This window comes from Arabidopsis lyrata (genome assembly GCF_000004255.2).
Source record: "Arabidopsis lyrata subsp. lyrata unplaced genomic scaffold ARALYscaffold_1, whole genome shotgun sequence".
Taxonomy (NCBI): domain Eukaryota; kingdom Viridiplantae; phylum Streptophyta; class Magnoliopsida; order Brassicales; family Brassicaceae; genus Arabidopsis; species Arabidopsis lyrata.
In genome coordinates, this window is record NW_003302555.1 from 32,992,601 (window position 1) to 33,003,054 (window position 10,454).

Below are 10,454 nucleotides of genomic sequence, written 5' to 3' on the forward strand. Positions count from 1 at the left end.
ACGGTTAATAAGATAGCCAGCGGTAAGGATACATTCGCCCCAATAGTCAATAGGAAGATTAGCATGAAACCGTAGAGCCCGAGCAACATTCAAGATATGACGGTGTTTACGTTCGACCCGACCATTCTGCTGTGGAGTATGAACACAAGACGTCTCATGAACAATTCCTTGTTCTTCAAAAAAACGTGTAAGACACATGAACTCACTTCCATTGTCACTGCGGATAGATTTCACCTTTTTCGAAAATTGGCGTTCTATTAATGCCAAAAATTCACGGAGATGTCTCGCGACCTGAGTTTTATCGGGAAGAAGATATAGCCAAACGGCTCGAGAGTGATCGTCGACGATAGTCAAGAAGTAACGCGATCCACAGAATGCCGTAGTACGATATGGTCCCCATAAATCAACATGTATTAAATCAAAAACTGCTTTTGCATTATTAGAACTGTCGGGAAAAGATTGACGAGTTTGTTTTGACCGTAAACAAACGTCACAACTCTTAAATAAATGCTCACTACTAGTATTAGAAACACCACGAAAAACAGGAATCATTCTAGTGACACGAGAAGATGGATGACCAAGTCGATGATGCCACAAAGCCAAATCATCCGCAACCCTTGTCTGCAAAGTTGTCGCCGTCTCGATCCCCCAAAACCGGTACAGCCCCTCTCTCTCTCGTTCACCCAACCCAATCAGCGTCCTCGTAATGCGGTCCTGTAGAAGTAGAATTTTATTAGTGACTTGTCCGACAAGGAAGTTTTCGGTGACAAGCTGGCCAAAAGAAATCAGATTAATATGAAACCCGGGAACCAAATAAACATTATAAAGCGATAATTGTGGAGTCAGTTTAATGGTTCCCTGTTTCGTTGCAATGGCATCGCCAGCAGCTAACGAGACCAAGACCGGAGCAATGTCACGAGTGTCCGTCAAAAGATCAATTTGGCCTGTCATGTGATGTGTTGCTCCGGTATCTAAAATCCAAACATCATTAGCATTCTTACCACTCAGTTGTGTCGTTGTCTTGCCAGTGTTCAAAACTTTTTCAAAAAGCTTCCACTGATCGTCGGTGAGCCCGAGGAGGCCTTGTCTATCGTTGTCAGTGATTTCGGTTGGGCCCGTTGTTGCGGAATTAGCATTCAGGATCTGTGTAAGATTAGCCCGTGGAGAATTGCCACGACCACGGCCATTAGAAAAATTCTGTGGAGGTCGAGAATCAATTCGACTGCGCGGTCGATCACCCCACCATTCTGGATAGCCCACAACTTTGAAACAAGAAGAAGCTTCATGTCCCGTGCGTCCGCAGGCTGAGCATTGGCGAGATGGATCTTTATTTCCTGGTCCAAAACGAGAGGGTCCGTTGAAACTGGTGTTGCGCTTAGTCACATCGCGTGTAAACACCGGAGTTGATCGTGGAGAAGAGTTTGAGCCGGACATATGAGCAGCAAAACCCATCACCGCAGGTTCACTGGTCACATTAGTGCGAATTGTTTCATTCTGCGATACCGTCTGATACACTGTGTCCAAGTTGGGAAGAGGATTAATGGCACAAATCTGGGAACGGATGACACCATGAGTGGCTTCGTCAAGACCAGAGAGGAAGTCATGGATACGAAGTGTCTCCTGTTCCCTGTCACGAGCCGTATTGAGGTCACACTCACACTTGCCACAGCTGCATCGTTTGGAGTTCATACAATCGGAGATACCATCCCAAAGCTTCGTGAGGCGGCCGAAATATTCATCCACCGTAGAGCCATTCTGCTTACAATTCGCCAAAGAATTTCTGAGCTGTTGAAGACGAGCTCCACTCTTAACCGAAAACCGCTTCTTAATGATGTCCCATAAATCTTTAGCTACCTCTCTTGTTGAAATTGTGGAACGGATTTTAGGCTCAATCGTTTGTTTGATCCATCCGACCAACAAGTGATTGTTGGCAGTCCAATCTTCAAGTTCAGGAGCGTTTGCAGCCGGCTTTGATATGCTGCCGTCGAGAAAGCCAAACTTTTTGCGAGAGCTAAGAGCCATACGAAAATTAAGTGCCCACTCGTCATAGTTCAAACCGGTGAGAAGTGGTTGAGAAATCACAGCCCCCGGATTGTCGTTTGAGGTTAAATCGTAGGGAGAGATAGTCTTATGCTTCGGGTTGGTAGTCGTTAAAGCCATGGAGGATGCTCTGTTTTTGGAGTCGAAAACAGAGTAATAGTGAAAAAGGAGCCGAAAGGCAAGAAAAACAGAGAAGATCCGAGAGAGAAAAGCCGAGAGGCAATGAGAAGAGAAGAGCCGAGAGGCAAAAAGAAGGAAAAAAAAAAAAAACCGAGAGGCAAAGAGGAGAGAAAAGCCGAGAGGCAAAAAGAATTGTTTCGCGAGAGCGATTTTAAGATTTTTCTTGCTCTGATACCATGTAAAATTCAAGAGTAGAAGAAGATTCAACTTGTATTTCATGGACCATAAGGTCTTGCTTATATACAACTTTACGACATTGTAAACCCTAGAGAATAAAGGAAACTATACAAAATAGATTTGGTAACATCTATATACGATATCCCGAGATATCCTCAATATTTTTTCCCCCGTAAAGAGATTAGGAAAGGTAAATTGAAAATTGCAGATAAGAGGGTTTTGAAGAAAGTAGTATTCATATGTCGAGAATTCTCGCGAAGGCTCTCCTTGAACCGGCGGTAGAGTCAATAGATGAAGAATTCGTTTTTGTAACTTTGGAATTGATGATAGTTTTTACTGAACAAATACCTATAATCTCTAGAGACTTCAATCACTTTCTCCATTTTTCCAAATCTTTGATCCATCTCCAAATTCTCTGGAAAATGGATTTCAGCCCAAGGAAATCAATTCTCTGAAATCTCTAAATTCTCTGAGCATTCGATTTCCACTAAATGTTCTGTGAGTAAGATAAGCTATGGAGGTTTGGTAATGGAGGTTTCATGCTGGTGAAGGAGAACGAAGAAGATTTTCTGGTTTTTAGATTTTTAAAAATATTACTAAATAATATATTTTTGGTCGTTTATAGTTTTTGAAGAAAGTTGGGTCGGGTTCAAATTATTTGTAATTGGTTTAGATTAGGTTTAATCCGGTTTAGAGTCTTTGTTAATTGGTTAAGCAAATAATAAACCAATTAAATCCTGATTTATGGAGAAATGGATGAGAACTATTATTTTGGGGAGATTTAAGAATAGAACTATGGATTGAGAGAGGTATAGGTTGAGAGACATTTGTTCGAATACATTTGGGACGGGGTCAAAGTTTGGGCTGCATCTGATACGATGCAATAGTTCTGATGGAGAAATAGGACGTTTTCCCTTTTTTAATTAAGGGTATGATTAGTTGGGTTGTCTCTTTGTGGTACAGCTCAAAATAATCTTAAAGTCCCAATATTAAACCAATCAAGGTTTAGCTTTCCTAAAAAATCTCACAGTCCAAAACAACTTTTCTTAGTTTTTTTTTTTTGCTGTAACTGTAACGCCCCGACCGTCTCTACCAGTGGGCTCCACGTCCTCACTCGGGCTCATGAACCCAACCCTGTCCGACGGCCGGTCCGCTACGTCCGGGAGGCTTTAAAGACTTGTTTACCGACCCTACAAATCACCACATGATATTTCCCTGTGTTTTGTCCTCACTCACACAGTTCCGACAATCACTTCCCAGAAGGTCACCCATCTTGAAACTACTCCAGCCCAAGCATGCTTAACTTTGGAGTTCTCTCAGGACGTTTGACCGAAAAGATAAGTGCATTTTGGTGATATAGGTGGGCAAATCACTTCTTTTAAACCTCTCTGCATGCACCACTATATTCCTGAAACCGGGGTGTTATAGTAACTCTTAAAATTTATATAGCATATTTTTTTGTGTTTTAAGAGCTGTAGACATTTTTTCTTCTCGTATATTTAATTTTTTCTTTTTTTTTCTGTATATTAGTACATGATAATTTAAACATAAGAAAAAATAATCGATATACAATACTTTTGCTAAAGTGACGAAAAATTATATAAATTATATATTTATATATATATTTCATTATTAAAAAAATTTAAATTTTAATATATATTTTTACCAAAAATTGTTTAATGTATTTTGAATATATGAAACTTACTATTTATTATATGTTTCATCTGTTATCGTATGTAATATATTGTAAATTTTTAAAATTCATATACTTAAATTTTAAATCTATAATATTGAACTAACTTTACCAATCATATGCATGCTTTATTATTAAAATATCTACACAAAAAAACCTACAATTACAGCTAACACAGATACAACAAAAACTCTACAGCAAAAAATTTACAGCTACAACTCAACCAATGACCCACTAAATCGTAGCTTTTTTTTACGTTTCATTTTAATAGTTAACTTTATTTAATTTTGCCAAAATAATGATGTCGTTAACTTGACTAACGGAACCAATTAACATAGTTAAATCTCTGTTAAAAATCAATCACACGGTCAAACAGTTCAACATGTGACATAGTTGATCGTAAGTAAGATTTTATCAACTTCAACTTTGAGAAACTTCTTTTTGCCGAGGTGACTGAAATTGGAATTATGCGCATAATTCTATAAACAATCCATGTTGATAAGCCTCTCCTCCCTTGATCCATGATTTTGATGAAATAAACAAATCAAAACTTCTCCTCCCTTGCTTACAACTACATTTTCATCATCAGCTTGTCTTGGGTCTTTATAAAAATGTGTTTACTTTTTAATAAAGCGCTTCCTTTTCACATGAAAGATTGGTTCAATATCCATGAAAACAACAATTCTTTTTTGCTTCAGCTTTTGCTTCTTCAAACCCGTTTCTTTATACTTCGGAAAAAAGACTAACCCATTTAGTTGAGCAATATATAGCAACATCAATATATATCCATATCTTAAAGTTTTATTATGGTTGATTCAAAAACATGTCCCGCCAAACCCGTCCTTGCCAAAAAACCTATTTATTTTATTAATGTTGATCCTATTTATGATATGATTCTGAATCATTGTCTAAATATTTTAGTCGATGTAGAACCTTAAACACACATTTTTGGCAAAATCAACATGGATCAGAGAAGGCAGAGTTCCTTTACAAACAATTAAAGCTAAAATTGATTATTGTTCCTATACAGTTCGAACTATTTATGGGGTTTTAGGAATAAAAATTTGGATATTCGTAGACGAAGAATAAAAAAACTTTCTTTATCTTTACATTTTATCCGATGATAAAAAACGAAAACTATGTAGTATAACACTATACAGTAATAAAAAATTGCAGTCTTCTTTTTTATGTTTAAGAATAAAATCAGCAATTCTATAAGATTGAATAAAAATTTCCATCAAAACTACTTTGATATAATTGCTATGCTTAGTGTGTGACTCGTTGGTTTAGGATTAGATTAAGATAAAAAAAAAAAAAAGAACTTACCTATAACAGAAACTAATAACTATAGCATTAATAAATAACCTAAGCAACTCATTGCTTCACATTATCTGGATAAAAAAATCAGTCAAGATATGATAGATTGATCATATCACAACTGAAAAAAAAAATAAAGAAATATGATTATAAATTATGAAAAGTAATCGAAAGGTATGCGGATAAGTGGAAGGATGAAAGAAAGAAAGAAAAAATTGAATATTAATGATATATTATTCCAATTTGGAAAGTCTATGAGGTCACTGTAAGAAAAGCAATGTAATACAGCATCAATACAGATTCATTCATAATAATTAGATAAATCTGTTCCGAAAACAAAAAAAAAAATTAAGAGCCTTGAGCCAATAAAAACTGAGAAAATTGACTCAAAAACAAATTAAAAAATGAAATTCCCAATTTCATATAAGAGCTCCATTGTAGAATTCGGGCCTAATGATTAATCAAGAAGCGATGGGAACGACGGAACCCATGAATATAGAGGATTCTATTGAAAAACAAATCTTAGTAATTCATTGGACAGGATGGCGGAATAAACCAGAAACTTTATTATCTATTCTTATTTTTATTCAGAGATCTCCTGGGATAAACATCAAACTTAATATAGATATTGAAAGAGTAAATATTCGCCAGCGAATCTTTTTTTTTAATAAAAGTAATAAAATACGAAAAAAATTTAAAAAGATAAAAGAAAATAAGGATTTGTTAGAATATTCTAACGCTAATATAAACGACATTCGAGATGATGATATTACGTTATTTTTAAATAAATAGAATTCATCTTGGATTCGATTTCGAAAAAGACATACACAAATTTAGAAGAGATCAGATGAAATTTAATACCATGATTAATAGAATTAATCATTAACTACATCTATATCTTAATACAAGCTTTTTTATTCCTTTTATTCGCGAGGAGCTGGATGAGAAGAAACTCTCACGTTCAGTTCTGTAGTAGAGATGGAATTTCTAATTTAGAACCATCAACTATAACCCAAAAAGAACCAGATTTCGTAAACAACATCGAGGAAGACTAAAAGGAATATCTTCTCGTGGGAATCGTATTTGTTTTGGCAGATATGCTCTTCAAACACTTGAACCCGCTTGGATCACATCTAGACAAATAGAAGCAGGGCGACGAGCAATGACACGAAATGTACGACGTGGTGGAAAAATTTGGGTACGTATATTTCCAGACAAACCAGTTACAGTAAGACCTGCGGAAACGCGTATGGGTTCTGGGAAAGGATCCCCCGAGTATTGGGTAGCTGTGGTTAAACCAGGTAAAATCCTTTATGAAATGGGTGGTGTACCCGAAAATATAGCCAGAAAAGCTATTTCAATAGCGGCATCAAAAATGCCTATAAAAACCCAATTCATTATTTCTGAATAGGAATATAGAATGAAAAAGCTAAATAACATTTAAGGATAAAAAGATTATCAATTTTATTTTTTTGACAAACAATATTTTTTTACTTCGTCCTTTGCATTAAAAGAAGAGATACAAAAAAAATGATATGATTCAACCACAAACCTATTTGAATGTAGCAGACAACAGCGGGGCTCGAGAATTGATGTGTATTCGAATAATAGGAGCTAGTAATCGCCGATATGCTCATATTGGTGACGTTATTGTTTCTGTAATCAAAGAAGCAATACCAAATACTCCTCTAGAAAGATCAGAAGTGATTAGAGCTGTAATTGTACGTACTTGTAAAGAACTCAAACGTAATAATGGGACGATAATACGATATGATGACAATGCCGCAGTTGTCATTGATCAAGAAGGAAATCCAAAAGGAACTCGAGTTTTTGGGGCGATCCCACGGGAATTGAGACAATTAAACTTTACTAAAATAGCTTCATTAGCTCCTGAGGTATTATAAGATCTAAATATCGATAGTTTAGTATAGGATTAAAAAAACTGGTATTGAAATAAAATTAATTAATAGATTGTGTATCACGCATATACCCTTAATAATAAAATAATAAAATACACATTTTTCGTCATTGGCTAATATATATGTCTGTTTTTAAAATCTCATACCATATAACCATACTAAACAAAAACTAAAATCCTCCAATTCCATGATCAGTTTCACTAATTGCAAAATATTGAGCATCACTCCGAGTTTCCACACATCAAATAGTAAGAGATATCTGCTCTATGTGGCTAACATCATAATCAAGAATAACTGGGGCTGAGTGTTTTCTAATAGGCAAGTTCAAAAGAATTCATTGGACTTGCTCAATGGCAATTTTTTTTTTTGTATTTATGTCGGCTGGAATTCTAGATGAGGGAATCTTCAACATCAACACTTCATGTTCTAATGAAGTTCTATATACTTACTTTTGTGATGTACAGTTGTACACTATATGTTTGATTTTGCACATTTCTGCACCTAAAAATTTACACACATTTTAGCATGTGAAAGAAAGCGAAACACTATCCTCTTAAACATTGTACCGTAACAATGATAGAAATTAAAAATAAGTCAATAGTGGTGACAATGACGACAATGGCAGTGTTAACAACGGCGATGGCGTTGGCATCAGTAGCAATGGCTGTTGGTGATGACAACATGGTGGCAACAACAATGGTGTTTGTGTCACCGATAGGTAATGTGGTGGAGGTGACAGCAATTTTATTCCCACTAATTTATAGTTGCACTATATGCTTGATGATCATTGTTCATCATGAGCCAAAGGAGGGTAAAAGGCTGCTTAGTGGTGTTTTTGGTTTTTTTTTTTTTCTAAATCAAAATTGATCACATAATAAAGGTACAAAAATATGATCCATCAAGCAGAAAACATTTCAAACAACAAACCCTCACAAGAGTAAACCCCCCTTAAACCCTCCTTTACAGTCAAAGTGTCTTTGCCACAAAACTGAAATTATGCCTTTTTTTGCGCAAACATATTCTCTTACTTAAACTCTTTAGTAGCCCTCTCTTTCTCTCTGCTTGTGTCACCAGGAATCTGTACATTACCAAAAGCCAAATAGAAAGAGCCTTTGGCGATTTTAGTTCTCAGCTTCCAGAAATAGGCTGAGTTCCACATACCTCTCCTGTGTAGACGATCCCGAGTCTCTCCGACCTCTTAAGCTCAAGCCCTCATCAGTTAGTGAAGTGTTTGGTGCAAGTAACAGAGCACCACTGCGTTCTTCGGTCACAGCCGTATCCTCTTCGTCTGAGTCCCTTAGACCTCTCAGGGCCATGGAATCTGAAACCGGGAAGTAGACAAGCAAGCAGATGGATACCACGCAAAAGCAGAAGAGGGAGAGGAAGGCCAAGAAAGAAAGGGCTTCGAATATAATCTTGTCTGCTGCTGTGAGAACCGACAAACAGAGCATAACAATCCTTAATGGAAGGAAACTCGAGACGGAGAATATCAAAGTGTATACTCTCTTCTGTAAACGCTTGTTAATGACAAGTTTCAGTATCTGCCTTCCAAGCCAGAACAAGTAAGCTGTTAGGATGGCTGCAAACACACCAAGAAGGATTGTACTCAGTAGAGGATATGTGCATAAGGCGACCTCATCGTGATCAATATTAACTCGGGAATACGTTCTTGTGAAGTCGTGTGGCAGCTTTACATAAGAGCCACTACCACCATTTAGGTGTGACTCGGATAACACAACCGCAAGTTGAAGAGCAAGCATCGGGAGACAATAAAGAATAATATAACCTGCTGTGTTCCTGTTCCATTTTCCGCTCAAAGCCCCTGATTCCATCTTCAAGGGAGCACGCAAAAGAAACATGAGAGTCAGAAAGAGGCAAGGCTCCGCAAATCCTAGATTGGAAACGATGTACCACTTGCAAACGTTTTCTTGCCATCTCAGATCCAACCCACTCAATAACCTTCTGTGACGCCTCAACAAACTCAATCGAAAAATCTCACCAACAGCCCACCAGATAGCAAACAGAATGAATGTAATTCGGATAATCCAAGGACCACTGAAGTAACCAAGTTGAATATACCCTTGCTTACGAACGTGAGACTGGAAATAGAACGAGTAAGCGATGCAAAGGAGACCCAAAAGAACTAGCAGAGCGACTAGACATATCGTCACAACGCCGAATGCATCGGGAACTAATTTTGTCAGGGGCATCACCCAAAACACAGTATCCACGCATGCTCTCTACCAGCATGGATGCAGAAAAGTTCTCTAGCAATAGCAGTAAAATCTTCCTTTTCTCTCCCAACAAATTTCCAGATTAGTACCTACTCATCGATGAAAAAACGGAGAAAGATTGAACCTTTTACGCAAGCTATCAAACTCCACCAAGTCAGAGCAAGTTTCTGCAATTAGATTACAAAACAAAGCAGCCCAGATCACCCGATAGAACTTTTTGTGATCTTGACTCTTTAACACTTGATATGCGTGTTACCTACATAAACTAAACAACAACAAAAATCAAAACCAAATATACCAAAAATTGAAACAAAGACCTAACAAAACATCTTAACCCTAGATCTGAATACAATAGTCAAAGAAAACGGGTAATTAAAAAGTCATAACCTTTCTAAAAAACTAAAACCAACCCTCAAGATTAAGATGATTCCCACACAAAGCCAAGTCATAACCTTTAAACACAGAATCTTAAGAGATTATAACCAAAACTTCAAAGTCAATACACGAGAGAAGGAAATCGTGAAAACTAACGAATACCTAATAATGCAAATAGGGAAAAATCGAAACTTTCAGATCCAAAGAGAGAAATAACAAAGACCCATCAGAGAAAGAATCGAAATTGGTGAAATTGAAAGGGAGAAGAAAGCTTACAAGGAGGAGAATCTGGATCCAAAGAGTTGAAACGGGGAAGATCTGAGCGGAGGAGATTGATAAGAATCGGAGAAAGAGAAGAAGCAAATAAACAGAGAAAGGAGAAGGAAGAAGAAGAAGGAAAAGGAGAGATAGAGAAGAAGGAAGAAAAAAAAAAGATTAGAGAGAGAGAAGAAGGGAAGAGAGAGACTCTCCGTTGGTGACAGGCTGTTTCCAGCTGTGACAACCAAGGCTTTTGGATCC

The 10,454-nt window shown here is 37.0% G+C and overlaps 1 protein-coding gene across 3 annotated transcripts; it reads right to left on the reverse strand.

Annotated features, from left to right (window-relative positions):
• Positions 1–8,165: 8,165 nt before the first annotated feature.
• On the reverse strand, positions 8,166–10,454 carry LOC9328070. Of its 3 annotated transcripts, none has more exons than XM_021012911.1 (2): positions 10,212–10,454; positions 8,166–9,727 (listed from the first exon to the last, which is right to left on the reverse strand). In XM_021012911.1, the coding sequence occupies exon 2, from the start codon at positions 9,534–9,536 to the stop codon at positions 8,448–8,450; it is 1,089 nt and encodes a 362-aa protein (XP_020868570.1). In that variant the 5' UTR covers positions 9,537–9,727; positions 10,212–10,454; the 3' UTR covers positions 8,166–8,447. The 3 variants fall into 3 exon arrangements, with proteins under 3 accessions (XP_020868570.1, XP_020868569.1, XP_002894681.1); XM_021012910.1 differs by having other exon boundaries at positions 8,166–9,816; XM_002894635.2 differs by having other exon boundaries at positions 8,166–9,825.

Bases quoted from the DNA above. Each gene is read 5' to 3' on its own strand.
- LOC9328070 (XM_021012911.1), bottom strand. From the start codon at position 9,536: ATGCCCCTGACAAAATTAGTTCCCGATGCATTCGGCGTTGTGACGATA.